The sequence below is a fragment of the Elaeis guineensis genome, chromosome 5, assembly GCF_000442705.2.
Source record: "Elaeis guineensis isolate ETL-2024a chromosome 5, EG11, whole genome shotgun sequence".
NCBI classification, from domain to species: domain Eukaryota; kingdom Viridiplantae; phylum Streptophyta; class Magnoliopsida; order Arecales; family Arecaceae; genus Elaeis; species Elaeis guineensis.
In genome coordinates this window covers 107,074,460-107,090,844 of record NC_025997.2, presented here as the reverse complement: position 1 = coordinate 107,090,844, position 16,385 = coordinate 107,074,460, and the positions used below count along the sequence as shown (strand labels likewise).

General features: G+C 46.1%; 1 protein-coding gene across 1 annotated transcript in view; it reads right to left on the bottom strand.

Annotated features, from left to right (window-relative positions):
- Window positions 1-307: 307 nt before the first annotated feature.
- Window positions 308-16,385, bottom strand: part of LOC105045445 (protein ULTRAPETALA 1-like) — a 38,530-nt gene continuing 22,452 nt past the window's right edge. The window contains exon 4 of the mRNA XM_010923723.1: window positions 308-482. Coding sequence (XP_010922025.1) covers window positions 308-482 — 175 coding nt within the window. The remainder of the gene's footprint in view (window positions 483-16,385) is intronic.

Below are 16,385 nucleotides of genomic sequence, written 5' to 3'. Positions count from 1 at the left end.
CACTAGAGCAGGAGGATCTTCATTGACATATTTCAGTATCCCATGATTCTAATGATGCTAACACGACCATGATGAAAGCAATAATGTAAATCCACCCAAAGACAAAATCATTTATTGTTCCCTAGACTTCTAATATATTTTCCATAATTCAAGAGATATAAGTTCTCAACAGGCCTAAACAAATAGACTCTGACAGGAACATTAAGCATGTCTCCGAAAGCTTTAGAATAAGAGTTGCCAAGAACTACAAAAACTGAACACATAAACTAAAAATGTCTTAACAAATGATAGCTCCAGAAATAGATGCTCAATTGGCTGCATTTTTCATAAAATCAACACAAGTCTGGCAGCTGCAGTCGGAGAAACGACACATCTCACATCCCAAGCAGACACAATAGTTGCACCCTTCGCATGATGGGAGACGAAAGCATCTTCTTAAGACTTTACGACTTTGTCTCTCTTCAACAGCATCACAGGAGAATCTGATAAAAAAAGTGTAGCACAGCATACATTAATTAGCTAGAGTATCAAAAGAAGAATGAAGCAGAATTCAACAAGAAGAAAGAGAATGCCCTACCACTAGCAACTTTGGTGGACAATTTATCTTGCATATGCATCACTGAACATGTATGAGTGGAAAAAGAAAAATAAAGGATAGGGGACTAGCAGAAATTTGACAGTCATATGGATCAAGCAATAGGGGACTGTATAAAGCGCAAGAAAAATGTTTCGTAGTTTATATGATTCAATAGCTGGTTACATATACTTTACCAAATGGGCTCAATAGTCTGAAAAATGTCTTGCATCAAATGAAAGATGATAGCTTAAATAATTCTAAGTGAAACATCCATGCAAACAAAGACTGCAGACTTTAATCCCAACTCAAGTTACTCCGAAAAGTGAATTTAACCAGTTGAAATAAGAACAAACCTAGACAAACTAGATTTCACAGGCATGAAGACCTAAAATTCTTTTACCATAGAGAAAATATCACACCCCTTGTAGCATTACAATTTTAGATAGCATAACAAAATAAAAATCATGGAAGGATTACACCATAAAAGGTTCTCTTTCTTCGAGGAGTCATATCCCTCAAGGTAGTGAGTCTACCATAACCTTAAGCAGCAAGCAAGATCACAAATATTTAGGGTGAACTTAATTAACCTTTTAATATTTGTTTCTATATAACTTCCCAGCAAGAGCTATATCCTATCACAGAGATTGTTTAAATACCAATTCCCATAGCCAATACTCCTTATGTTTCTTGTACTCTTCCCAATGTGAAACTTTGACTTGGTTCCACATGCCTGACATCTCAGTCTCTAAGTGCCATGTATAACGGTAACCAGCAAGGGTAGTTGGATCCATCTGGGTTCAACTTTTCAAATCTTATACGTTCACATCTATCAACTGCCTTGTCAATGCAAAAAATTCAAAATTCTTTGATTATCTCAATTTAGAGTCATACTAATTCCTAAGGTATATGGGTAAATTTCTACTCCCTTTGTTCAGGCCCCAAATCTTTTTATTGTGCATGCTATGACAAACCATTAAGTAATTCATAGCATTCCAATCTTAAGTAATTCATAGTGTTCCAATCAATGAAATCGGCAAACTTTTACAATGCTGCATTTCTGATCATAAACATAAAGGCCCTTGTTTACGGACAAAACACACACACACACACACGTGCATAGGTCCCTGCTGCAAACCTTTTATACATAAACATGTATCCTCCGTGTATCCTATAATTATTATCCAAACACTTATTAACATATCGGCATCTAAGTTGAGGCAAATTTATCATAAGTAGAATATTCTTTTTGTTAAGATTTGATGCCTCAATATTCGGTCCATATTAAGCCCACAGCGAGGTCCACGATGAAAAATAGAGTCCAACGAGATTAAGATCATCTCAAACGGAGCTCGGACAAAGGAGATACGCGTGTTTGAAGTCGGCACGAAATTCGAGGTGGCGGAAGCCCACTAGCAGCCAGCGGCGGGCCGGCAGAGCGGCCGCATGCGGCGGGGCGTGCGGCAGCGCACAGGCTGGGCACGCACAGGGTGAAACCTAGTGGGCGGGCCCGGCCCAGGCCTAGGCGCACGGGGCGTGCAGGCCGACCCAGGCTCAGGCGCATGGGCACGGGCCAGCCCAGGCCCATGCGCATGCGTGGCGGGCTCAGCAACCTATGTACCTCGGTCTACGATGGACCGGGTGGTCCAAGGTCAGGCACGTGGACTGCGTGGACGTTTTCCAAGCATTTCATGCGGTCCACGGCACTATTCCATGGACCGATCGCGATCGGATGGCTCTGGAACATTGCGGTCTTGATCCAACGACTTGGGGAGATTTTTGGGCTTTGTTTGGGCTATTAGGATTCCTAATCCTAATCAAAGTCCTGTTTAAGGCCTTTAAAAGGGTCTGTATAGTGGAACGAGAGGTTGTATGGTGGCTTGGCGGTCTCGTGATTTGCTGCGGCACTGATCTGAGAAGAGCGTAGGAAAATTGAGAGCCCACGTGAAGAGAGAGAGATCCATGATGCTGAGAGAAGGAGCAGGGAGGCTGCTCCTGGACAGCAGACAACAGTAGCTTCAGGGGTTCAGGGGGTCTTCCTAAAGAGAGAGCTTTTGTGAGGGAGAACTTCTTATGAGGAAAAAATTGGGTGTACGAGAGTTGAGGGTGAGATCTCCTATTGTAATATTTCTTTTTCATAGTGAAGTTTGCATGCTCTGTGGAGGTGATTCTTTTTTGGCTGATCCACGTATTTGATTATTTTCTGTTTTATTTATTATTTCTTCCTGCTGCATCGCATAGTATCGAAAAGATTTTGGATGGTGGTGTCCTGGCCAGACATTCACCGAATAGGTGGTATCAGAGTGAGGCTGTATAAAGATGCAGATTGCAACAGTGATGAGCAAGATTGAAGATGGAGAAGACAGGAACAATCAAGATGGAGATCAACAAGTTTGATAGAAAGAGCAATTTCTTCTTGTGGCAGGCAAAGGTGAAGGACGTGCTCATCCAGAAAGGGTGGATCGATACTCTCTTGTGCGAGGAGAAGCTGACCACCATAGAGGTGCGGGATTAAAAATGGCTACAGATGCAAGAGATGAGTACCATCTGTATGTATCTTGCGGATGAGGTGGTGATCCATGTCCTTAATGAGACTTCTCCATGAAGGAACCAGATCTAGAGTTCCAGAGTTAGATCTTGAAACTTTTTCAAGATCAGACAGTGGAAGACTAAAATAAATTAAAATTTATTTTTTAAAATTAAAGAATCTCTAGATCTAAGATCCTATTACATGATTATTACATAGCATTAAATCAGAAATTAAAATATATAGAGCATGAACTACATGTTGATCATATCAACATGTTTCTATACTACATCTAATGTATGTATTAAACAATAGATCGGATCTATTATCTTGCAAGTTAGATGTTCTAACCTTGCTGATCCGGGCTTGAGGATGATGTTGCGAGCCACACACGTGTCCGACCTCTATAAATTATCCACACGAGCCCACGAATCTCGATCAGAAGTCCTGCTTCAGAAAATCAGCACAGTATGCCAGTACTGTGCTGATCCTTCTTCGATGGTTGATCAGTGTCTCCTTCTTCTTGATTTGGGCTCTTCCAAAGATGAGAAGTAGGAGAAGGAGTTTTAGATCTGAGATACTCTTAGAAAATTCAAGATGGAGAAAGGAAAGAGATGAAACTAACAATCCTAGAAGAAGACCCTCTTCTTCTTCTCTTTACTCTCTCCTAGACACCCTATCATGTGTCTATTATATCTCCACGATCCAAAGGTCTTTCTCTCTGATTTTTGGATGCCCCAAAGGCCTCTCAAATCTCTATATTTTTCAAAAATTTCATGAAGAAACTCATTTTATAAAGAGAGATATGATAGAGTCTTTGTCTAGGTCAAATACCTAGTCAAGGCTTATCCAAACATGGCAAGATAAGGGGCGCCCAACTCTTGGGTGCCTCCTCCTTATTTTTGTGCATGGACCACTAGCAAAGGGTGCACAATGTGTGCCCTAAAAAACACAAAAATCTCAGAAAAAATTTAGGTAAATTCGGTGCAAAAAGGAAAGAATTTTGGATTTCTAAAATTCTATCTCACAGAATTTGAAATCCAAACTTATACCTACTTTGATTTGATCCACAACCTTGTCAAAACGCATGTTCCAAATCCGAGAAGCTTGCTTCAATCCATAAATGGATCTCTGAAGCTTGCACACCTTGGACTCATTTGTGGATGTGAACCCCTCAGGTTGTATCATATACACCTCTTCGATTAGCTCTTCATTCAGGAAAGCTGTCTTTACATCTATTTGCCAGATCTCATAATCCAGATGGGCAACTATTGCAAGCATTATCCGAATAGATTTGAACATTGCCACAGGAGAAAACGTCTCGTTGTAGTCAATACCATAACGTTGACGATACTCCTTGGCAACCAGACGGGCTTTATAGGTCTCCACCTTTCCGTCTGCGTCCCTTTTCCTTTTGAACACCCATTTACACCCAATGGGTTTAACCCCTTCAGGTGGATCAACCAATGTTCATATATCGTTGACCTTCATGGACTCCATTTCGAATTTCATGGCTTCAAGCCATTTCTCGAAATCAGATCTCTGCATTGCATCCATATAGGTGATCGAATTCTCATCATTCTCATCGAGTTCGATGGGATCACCATCCCAGACCAAGAAATCATAGTATCTGTCCAGCTGATGCGGTACTCTATCGGATCGTCTTAATGGTGTAGGTACATTGAGCTTCGAAACTGATCTAATCAAATTCAACTCAGGTTCAGCTATTGGTGTCGGTCTTTCTATCTATTGAACTTCATCAAGTTCAACCTTAGAGGCAATGGTTCCTTCACCAAAGAACTTTTTTTTTAAAAAGATTATCTTAAGACTGACGAACACCTTTTGTTCATCAGCATGATAGAAAAATTATCCTTTGATCTCTTTAGGGTACCCTATTAATGTGTATTTGTCAGACCTAGATCCAAGTTTGTTTGTGATTAATTGTTTGACATAGGCCGGGCACCCCCAGACCCTAAGGTGTGAAAGTGCTGGCTTACGTCCTGTCCATATCTCATATGGAGTCTTAATTACAGACTTACTTGGAACCCTATTTAACAGATAACAGACCGATTTGAGTGCATATCCTCAGAAGAATATCGACGAGCTGGCAAAACCCATAATGGATCGGACCATGTCTAACAGAGTCTGATTTCTCCTTTCAGATACACCATTATGCTGTGGTGTTCCTGGAGGAGTCCATTGGGAGAGAATCTTATTCTCTCCTAGATATGTGAGAAACTCACTAGAAAGATATTCCCCTCCTCGGTTAGATCGAAGAGTTTTAATACTCTTTTCAGTTTATTTTTCTACTTCACTTCGAAATTGTTTGAACATTTCAAATGAATTCGACTTATGTTTCATCAGATAGACATATCCATATCTGGATAGATCATTCGTGAAAGTTATGAAGTAGAAATATCCACCTCTAGCACTTGTGCTCATGGATCCGCATACATCAGTATGTACTAAGCCCAAGAGCTCAGTAGCTCTCTCACCTTTTCCAGTAAAAGGTGACTTGATCATTTTACCAAGAAGACAGGATTCATAGGTTGGAAGTGATTCACAATTACTGACTTCGAGGATTCTCTCTTGAGTCAACCTGTTTTGTTTGTTCTTATTTATATGACCTAGCCTATAATGCCATAAGTAGATATCTGACACACAATCTAATCTAGGGTGCTTGCCAGTAGAATAGACTCTTATCGGGCTTGATCTTTCTGGTCTGGTCCTACACTGATGTCCCAGCCTGAACTTGCACCTTCTTCACTTTCTTCTTCTTGTTCTTCTTCCCTTACTCAAAGGGTCGAGAACCAGAAGACGAACCTCCCACTAAGTTCACCAACTCCTTGTCGAGTTGGTGATCCTTCTCAAAGTTCTGAAGCAACCCCAGTAACCCGTGGTAGTTCACTTCAGGCTTTGTCATTCTATAATAAGTGAGGAATGGGAGATAAGACTTGGGCAGCGAGTTTAGTATTGCATCTTTTTCAAGCTGCTCATGCAAAGGAAAGCTGAGCTTGCTCAATCGTTCCATCAGTTCGATCATGTACAATACATGATCAGTGACAGAGGTACCATCCCGCATTATGACGTTGAAGATGGCACAACTAGTCTTGTGCCTCTCCACGTCATCGGGTGTGCCAAAGATATTCTCCAACACTTGAAGCATGTCCTTTGGCTGAGTCGTCTTGAATCTACGACTGAACTCGTCGCTCATGGCAGCCAGCATGATATAACGCACCGTGGTCTGGTCACTATTTTAATCAAAAGATTTCTTCCACTATTTTATTCGAATTGGTAGCCTCTACCTCCAATTCAAGGAATTACCCTAATTCCTTAGTGGATACTAGAATCCACTTAGATTGCACACAAGCCCAACTTTGGTTGGCCAACCCATGTACATCTAAGGGTAGGTTCATGACTAATTATTTCTATAAATAATTTCTAGTAATTTTAATTTTACCCCAGAAACCTAATTAGTAGGCTTTGGCCTCCACTGTAAGGATCCGGTTAGGTCCAACCATTAACATGACTATACTTGGTACATCTAACCAATGAATGATTAAGCCCAACTTTGGTTGGCTCACCTAACCACCATTAGAGAGACACTTCCAAATCGTCATATGATGAGTGATAATTCTATTAGTCAACAAGCACCAGGCCTTTGGGTCTGCAATGATTATTGAGTTAATGGACCTATTATTAAACATCTTAATAGGAGGCTATGACTCAGTTATCTCTATAACTTTATCATTTTAAGGATTTAATAATTTTAGAGGATTTAAATAATTTAGAGGATGAGGTCAGATGAACCAGCTTATCATGATCCTCCCATTGGCTTCACCAAGTCAACTTAAGGGAGACCATTAAAAGGGCTGATCTAGGAGTATCTAAATCAGTCACACTGATTTACCTAGCTGACATGGGTCAGCTCGAATAGTCAATAAAGGGAAGAAAATCACTTTTCCTCTGTGTAGGATTTTCCAGATCTCATCAAATCTGGGATGGAATAAATGTTAAATTTTATCCTATGCTATTTTAGATCTGATGTCTATTAGATCTAATTTTATTATCTGATATTTTAATTTCAAAATTAAATCTAAAAGTATGAGAAACATAGACATACCTCAAGGGTAATCTAATTACCCTGTAGATGATCGCAGCACTGCCTGAGGTTCTGATGTAGCCACGCAAGCGCCTGGCCTATACTAGTATCCACTCAGATAGGATCTAGAAAATCTTCTTCTCATGATTCTACACTCCAAAAATTAAATCAATATCTAATTTGGAAGTACTTCAGAACTCCTTCTGAAGTTGGAGCAGCAGCCTGTCGAAGATGTCCTGCAGCCTTCTGTTCCAGGCGTCACCACGCCTTGCACCTATGCCAGATGAACGTCCAACTTCTTGGACGTGAAGAGGGGAGAAAGAAGAGCAGGGAGGATGTGGATAAGAGAGGATGGGGTAGTAGCTAATAGGTTTTTTGCATAAAACAAGTTGTACCTCGAAACCCTAGGTGCAGCAGGGTTTATATAATTTCTATATGCTACACAGTGCCACATCATTTGACCAATCAGAAAATTTCAATAAATTTTGGAAAAATTTTGATTGGTGGAGTGATATCATCTGATCATATCAGATAAGAACCCCATCTTATCTCAAAAAGATGGCACCAACATTGGATAAGCACAAATAGAGTGGCGCCAAAGAGTCTAAGTTTATCTGGACTCTTTGGTTCTTATCCATTTGGGGCGCCCACTTAAATTCAATTGGGCTCACGCCATAATCTGATTATGGCACCCAATTTGATTAGGTTTAGGCATGTGGACATTCTACAAAAATCCTCTAATAAGTTCTCTTCAGTTTAAGACCTATATATCAACTTTTGACAGATGTCCTAAAATGAAATTGGTAAGTGCTAGAAATTAGCAGGTGTTGTCTTAAATTCATCTTATGAATTAAGACAAGCCTTTTCTAAGCTGGACAAGCTTCAATTAGACTGAGAGAAACCTTCCTAAGGTTCTCTAGATGAGCCAGATCACATTTGGCTCAGTAGAGACAGAAAAGATTATACGAGGAGAAAGTTAGGCTCAATCGAGTGCTAGCACGATTTTCTTGAACCTAATTGGATCTTAGCCAAATCAATTGGACTAGCTAATTGATGATATCCAGACCCTAACCTTGTTTGTGTGACCCAGTTAGGTTCAATTCTGTATGGTAATGAGACATGTCGTGATCTCATCATCGACATCATCGAAACTCCTTTCGATGGATCAGAACTCTTCTGATTCAGACAATTAGAATGATCGATCATCAAAATCATTTTAATTGCTTCCAAAATCTACCAGTGATACCTAGCAGTATATGATGGCAACCCATCAGAACTGAAGATAAATCTCTTGGTGCAGCTACCTGTGTGATTGAGTTCCTCTATCATGAGTCCCGACTGAATTAGGGTTAAGGTGAACTCGTCAAACCCAACATCAGTCATATGAATCAATCGATCGATCCGAGTCCAATGTGAAATCCCAATGGAAAACTCTTTTCCATTATTTCACTCTGCCATGGCTATGGGCTTAAGGATTCGATCTTTTGATCATCATAGGACTACTCCTCTCATCTACCGAGGTTGATAGATCCCATCTTGGTACAATCTGGTTCCTACAATGGATATGCTACAGCCAACATACACTTCAGGGTTCTGAATGGCTAGGAGATCGAGTTATGGTGTAGTCAAACTATAACACACTCAAAGTGAACCATTGATGCACCTCAGGTCAAAGAACTAAACACACAACTGCGGCATCGAGCTAGTCATCGACGAGAAGGTAGACTTCCTTATGACTGCTCGAGGTGGTCACGCTCAGTACTCTCATTCTCAATAAATACCTGTACTCTCGCTCGGGTGTCTCCACACCATAGACTCAAGACTCATCTATCTTAAGAAAGTGATCGTACACCAACCTTTCGGATCGATCACCATCCTCATGATGATCCTATGGTCAGGAGCAGTTTATGAGTTAGTTATGTAAATTTATGCCTTAAATTTTCAACTCTTGAAAATATGAATTAACATTCCCACTAACTCAAAGGATGTATCACAGACACAATGCACATAATATAATAAAAGAATAACCCTTTTATTCATTTATAGTCAAAATTATAATTTTGTCCTTAGATTTGTACATGAATGTGTCAGCCGATCTGGCATCTAGGGCACACATCTAACAAACTCCCACTTGACCTAATACCAATTGGCTACATATCTAAGTCCCATCTTCTCAAGGTGGGCTTCGATCTTCTGTTGGTCCAATGGCTTAGTCAGCGGGTCTGCCACATTGTCTGTGGAGTTGACTCTCTTGATCTCGACACAATCTTTTTTGAGGTAATCACGGATCAGATGGAATCGCCGCTCGATGTGCTTGAACTTCTGATGAGATTTTGCTCCTTAGCTAGGGCTATGGCACCATTATTGTCACAGTAAAGAGGTATGGCATTTGTTGACATCACTCCAAGCTTTGCGGCAAACTTCTTGTACCAGAATGCCTCCTTCGCAGCTTCCGATGCAGCAATGTACTCTGCCTCCATGGTGGAATCTACAATCATCGTTTGCTTGGAACTCTTCCAGCTAACTACACCACCATTACAAATGAATAGACTTTCAGATGCCGACTTTCGATCATCTATATCAGACATAAAGTCTGAGTCTGTAAATTTCTGAATCTGGAGTTCTCCATTCTCAAAGACTAGAAACATATCCTTAGTCCTTCTCAAGTACTTAAGGATACATTTCACAGAAATCCAGTGCTCTTCGTCTGGATTCGACTGATATCTGCTTGTGACACTCACAGCATGGGCTATATCAAGTCGTGTACATAGCATGGCATACATGAGGCTCCCTATTGCCGAAGCATAAGGGATCTTGCTCATGCGTTCAATCTCCTCAGGTGTGCTAGGGCACATCTTCTTGGAGAGATGAATGCCATGTCTAAAAGGCAATAAACCTCTTTTGGAGTTTTTCATGCTAAACCTCTTTAGCACCTCCTCTATGTACATCTTCTGTGAAAGTCCTAGCATCCTATTTGGTCTATCTCTATAGACCTTAATACCCAGTATAAAGGATGCCTCTCCTATATCTTTCATAGAAAACTCCTTAGACAACCATACTTTGTCTAAGGTCAACATGGGAATGTCATTCCCAATTAGGAGGATGTCATCCACGTATAATATGAGGAAGACAACTGCGCTCCCACTGACCTTTTTGAACACACATGGTTCCTCCTCGTTCTTGATGAAACCAAATATTTTGATCACATCATTGAAATGAGTATTCCAACTCCGAGATGCTTGCTTAAGTCCATAAATAGACCTTTGCAGCTTGCAGACCTTGTGATCATCATTACTGGATGTGAATTCAAGCGGCTGTTTCATATAGATATCTTCCTCAAGATGTCCATTTAAGAACGTCATTTTTACGTCCATCTGTCATATTTTATAATCAAAATAGGCTGCAACAGCAAGCAATATGCGGATGGATTTTAGCATGGCTACGGACGAGAAGGTATCCTGATAGTCAATGCCTTCGCGCTGACTATAACCTTTCACTACGAGCCTAGCCTTGAATGTCTCTACATTCCCATCTGCACCTATCTTTCTCTTGAAGATCTATTTACACCCAATAGGTACTGTTGGGTATAAAATACCCACAGCCGAAACCCCCAGCGGAATCGACGACGGGAGCCGGGCTCCGCCTTCGACATCAACAGCAGCTCGGCTCCGTCCGGACTCCTACGGGAGCCGGGCTCCGCCTTCGACATCAACAGCAGCTCGGCTCCGCTCGGACTTCTACGGGAGCTGGGCTCCGCCGCCGACTTCAGCACGGCTCCGCCCGGACTCCTACGGGAGTCGGGCTCCGCCGCCGACTTCAGCACGGCTCCGCCCGGACTCCTACGGGAGCCGGGCTCCGTCGCCAACTTCAGCACGGCTCCGCCCGGACTCCTACGGGAGCCGGGCTCCGCCTTCGACATCAACAGCAGCTCGGTTCCGCCCGGACTCCTACGGGAGCCGGGCTCCACCGCCGACTTCAGCACGGCTCCGCCTGGACTCCTACGGGAGCCGGGCTCCACCGCCGACTTCAGCACGGCTCCGCCCGGACTCCTACGAGAGCTGGGCTCCGCCTTCGACATCAACAGCAGCTCGGCTCCGCCCGAACTCCTACGGGAGCCGAGCTCCGCCTTCGACATCAACAGCGGCTCGGCTCCGCCCGGACTCCTACGGGAGCCGGGCTCCGCCTTCGACATCAACAGCAGCTCGGCTCCGCCCGGACTCCTACGGGAGTCGGGCTCCGCCTTCGACATCAGCTGCTGGTAAGCTCCGTCCGGACTCCTACGGGAGCCGGACTTCATCTTTAACTTTGATTGCAGAGTGCTCCGCCCGGACTCCTACGGGAGCCGGACTCCACCTACAACCCCAACCGAAAGGAGGACCCTTCCCGGACTTCTACAGAGGCCGGACTCCGACCGCTGCCGAGCATCGATCAACAGATCCGCGCCCCTTGGCAGATCACAATAACAACCATGATCCTGTTCCACTTCCTGTAGCGGATTCCGTGCGGCTCCATCACCCCCTGCGGCGGACCCATTACTCTCTGACAGGTTGTGTCAACGGCCACGATTCTGCTCCGCTCCCTGCGGCAGGTGCTGCACGATCCCACTACTCGCCGACAACTAGCGGCAACGGACGCCGCTCCACTACCTGCAACAGGCCCTACGTGGCAGGCTATGACAATAGCCACGGGTCTACCCCACTACCCTTCGCAATAAATTCCCCTGACCATGGGCGGCCCACTACCAGACGGTTACAAATGTCGCCATCAATCCGTTGCCCCCTCCGCCTATAAAAGGTGGACCCAGATACGTTATTCTCTAAGCTCATTTCTTATCTCGAAACTCTGCTAAATTCTTCGTTCGAGCACTCCATTCTTGTTGAGGCAGAGAACTGACTTGAGCATCGGAGGGTCTTGCCGGAGCAACCCCACCTCCGGTTTAGACTTCCCTTGCAGGTCCCGGCGGCGACCGCGGCTTCCCCGACTCCAGCTTCTGCGGCGCAAGCAGATTTTTGCACCAACAGGATTGGTGCTAGAGGAAGGGTCCTGTGTCTTCGCAGCACCCTTGTTCTTGAAGGAACGCTCGACGGATCCGCTTCCGGCCATCTTTTCCGGTGCCCAATCCTCCTTCCCGCACAACTACCTCCGGCTATGGTCGTCGATAAAGGGTGGCCGGATGACCGGTCCCCATCGAATTCCGTCAACGTCATCTCGGAGGAATCCCGGCGGGAGGCAATCAGCACACCAGCCGCGTCCCTCAAGCGGCAAAAAGTTGAAGAGCCCATAGCCTTCACTGAAGAAGACGCCCAGGGAGTCCAATTCCCTCATAACGATGCGGTCGTAGTTTCTTTGAACATAGCAAATTACGACGTCCGTCGCATTCTCGTCGACAACGAAAGTTCGACCGACATCTTGTTCTACAACACCTTTTCAAGAATGGCCACTCTTGGCGGTCATCTAAGGCCGATTTGCTCCCCCTTAATAGGGTTTACCGGTGACGTTGTTCCGACGGAAGGAATGATAGCTCTAACTGTGACCGCGGGTCAGCATCCAAAGCAGTCCAGAGCTCTGGTAAATTTCCTGGTGGTAAAGGCGCCATCTGCCTACAATGCAATTCTTGGCCGACCCGGCCTCAATGCCCTCAGAGCTGTTGTTTCAACCTACCATTTGAAATTGAAGTTCCCCACTAGCCAGGGGATCGGAGAAGTCCGGGGAGACCAAGCACTGGCCAGGCATTGCTACAACATTGCCTTGCAAAGAAACGATCAAGCGGACCTCTGTCCGGTCGACGGATTGGATGCGCGCGACGACCTCACTGAAGAGAGGGGCAGTCCAATCGAAGACCTAATACGAATTCCTTTGAATGATGGGAATGCGGAGCATGTGGTGTTAATTGGCTCCAACCTGGAGGAGGAGGTGCGGACGCATCTTGTGGATTTCCTCCGAAGGAATGCGGACGTTTTCGCATGGGTCCCGACGGATATGCCGGGGATCGACACAGAAGTCATGGAACATCATTTGACGGTCGACCCTAAACATCGGCCGACAAAAGAAAAAATCCAGAGTCATGCCCCGGAGAGGCAGAAGGTAATAGCCGAGGAAGTGGATAAGCTTCTCAAGGCCGGATTTATCAAGGAAGTCAATTATCCTGAGTGGATCTCCAATGTTGTCTTGGTCAAGAAAGCAAACGGCAAGTGGAGGATGTGTATCGACTTCAAAAAGCTGAATAAGGCTTGCCCAAAGGACAGCTACCCCCTTCCCAGGATCGACCAACTGGTGGACGCTACCTCGGGCCATGAGCTTCTCACTTTTATGGACGCGTTCTCCGGCTATAACCAGATTAGAATGGCATCGGAGGATGAAGAAAAGATAGCTTTCATCACTAATCGCGGCCATTACTGTTACAGGGTCATGCCGTTCAGCCTCAAGAATGCGGGCGCCACCTATCAACGACTGGTAAACAAAATCTTCAAAGAGCAGATCGGCCGAAACATGGAGGTTTACGTAGACGACATGCTTGTAAAAAGCAGGTCTTCCGGAGATCATGTCGCCGACCTCGAGGAAACTTTTGGCGCTCTTCGAAAGTACAGAATGAAGCTGAACCCGACCAAATGCGCCTTTGGGGTAACCTCGGGAAAGTTTCTGGGCTTCATGGTATCGGGGCGCGGGATTGAGGCCAATCCAGAGAAAATTCGCGCCATCCAAGAGATGACCGCCCCAAGGTCGATCAAGGAGGTTCAGTGCCTCACGGGAAGAATTGCAACTCTTAATCGCTTTGTCGCGAGGTCGGCCGAACGATGTTTGCCCTTCTTCCAAACCCTCAAGCAGCCGAAGAACTTCTGTTGGACCCCTGAATGCCAACAGGCATTCGAAGAATTAAAAGGCTACCTTAGCTTACCTCCACTGCTGGCGAAGCCCGAACCTGGGGAGAAATTATTTTTGTACCTGGCAGTCTCTCCCACAGCCCTGTTAGGGACAGGAGGAGAACCTCGCCCTAACTTGAGCAAAGTCGAAGGCCCGGTTCTTTTAGACCGGATAGGGGGAGAGGTCTTACAACGCCCTAATGTGCCCCCACAGCCCTGTTAGGGACAGGAGGAGAACCTCGCCCTAACTTGAGCAAAGTCGAAGGCTCGGTTCTTTTAGACCGGATGGGGGGAGAGGCCTTACAACGCCCTAATGTACCCCCACAGCCCTGTTAGAGACAGGAGGAGAACCTCATCCTAACTTGAGCAAAGTCGAAGGCCCGGTTCTTTTAGACCGGATGGGGGGAGAGGCCTTACAACGCCCTAATGTGCCCCCACAGCCCTGTTAGGGACAGGAGGAGAACCTCGCCCTAACTTGAGCAAAGTTGAAGGCCCGGTTCTTTTAGACCGGATGGGGGGAGAGGCCTTACAACGCCCTAATGTGCCCCCACAGCCCTGTTAGGGACAGGAGGAGAACCTCGCCCTAACTTGAGCAAAGTCGAAGGTCCGGTTCTTTTAGACCGGATGGGGGGAGAGGCTTTGCAACGCCCTAATGTGCCCCCGCAGCCCTGTTAGGGACAGGAGGAGAACCTCGCCCTAACTTGAGCAAACTCGGAGACCCGGTTCTTCTAGACCAAATAGGGGAGAGACCCCACAGCGCCCTAAAGCGCCCCCGCAAGCCAGGCTGATAACGTGAGGAGGACCTCACGCCGGCCCGAGCAAAACGAAAGGTCCAGACTCCTACGGGAGCCGGGTCCCAACGACAAAGAAGACTTCACCCGGCCTCCTACGGGAGCTGGGTTTCGTTCTCAGTATCAGCCGCTGGTAAGCTCCGTCCGGACTCCTACGGGAGCCGGACTTCATCTTTAACTGTGATCGCAGAGGACCCCTCCCGGACTCCTACGGGAGCCGGGTCCCAGCGACAAAGAAGGCTCCACCCGGACTCCTACGGGAGCTGGGTCCCAGCGACAAAGAAGGCTCCATCCGGACTTCTACGAGAGCCGGGTTCCAATAACAAAGAAGACTTTCGCCCGGACTCCTACGGGAGCCGGGTTCCAATGACAAAAAAAATTTTGCCCGGATTCCTACGGGGGCCGGGTTCCATTTGCGACGCCAAGGAAGACTTCACCCGGACTCCTACGGGAGCCGGGCTCCATCGCCGACATCAGCTACAGGACAACCCCGCCCGGACTTCTACGGAAGTCGGACTTTGCCTAGGACTTTGATTGCAGGAAAATGAAAGCTTTGCCCTGGCCCCTACGAGAACCAAGCTACTCCAACTTCAGGAAGACTTCTCCGCTTGGACTCCCAAGGGAGCCAGACTCAGCTCCGACTTCAACAGAGAAAAAACCCCAAACAAAAAGGAAAGCAAACAGTGTCCGAAGGCAACGGAAGCCTGGACCCCCAAATTCAAGCCCCAGGGGGAACTTCGGGCCCGAAGGGCCCCAAGCGAACCTGCAGCCGTCGACGGAATCACAATTGGGTATCTTCGAACGGCGTGAGAACTGAAAAAGTAGCTCGGCAAACGACAACCCCACATGAACTGAAGAGGTCGCCGACGACCTTGGGACGACGTTATACAGACGAAGAGAAGGAAAGGAAAATGAAGAAATTCGACAGACAACTACTTAATGCGAGATGCAGATGAGGTACCAAAATCTCTTAACAAGAGTATACGTTACAGGACCCGGTGGGTCAGAAAAAAAGAAAAAGAAGATATACGTCATCGCAAGTCTTGCAAGCACGGTTCGGGCAGGATGAACCGGAGGCCGCTCCGAGCTACGAACTCCTCTCTCCGTCTCTATCCTTCTCAGTCGCGTTCTCCAGTGCGTGTAACAGCTCTCGCCCCATCTCGCCTCATTCTGTTTTCGAAGTCCCAACCTTAGCGGGAAAGGGGTGGGATAGATCTCCGGAGGCGGTAAGGGCAACGACGGCAGTAGCGAAGACCTGTTTCAAGAAGAATCGGAGTCACCTCGGAAGCGGTAGCGACGCCAGAGATGTGCCTCATCTCCAAATGCCCCACAACAGCCGCCACCCAAAATGCTCCGGTAAGGTCGGCATGCGCTACTTCCACCGTCCCCGCAACAAGTTCCACTGCCTCGCCATCGATGCCGATCGCCTCCGGTCCCTCGGCCCCGACGGCGTTAAGGATCCCGTCATGGCTTATGACGGCAGCTCTGCCCTTTTGATCGGTATCACCCCACCTTGCTGCTCCGAAATTCA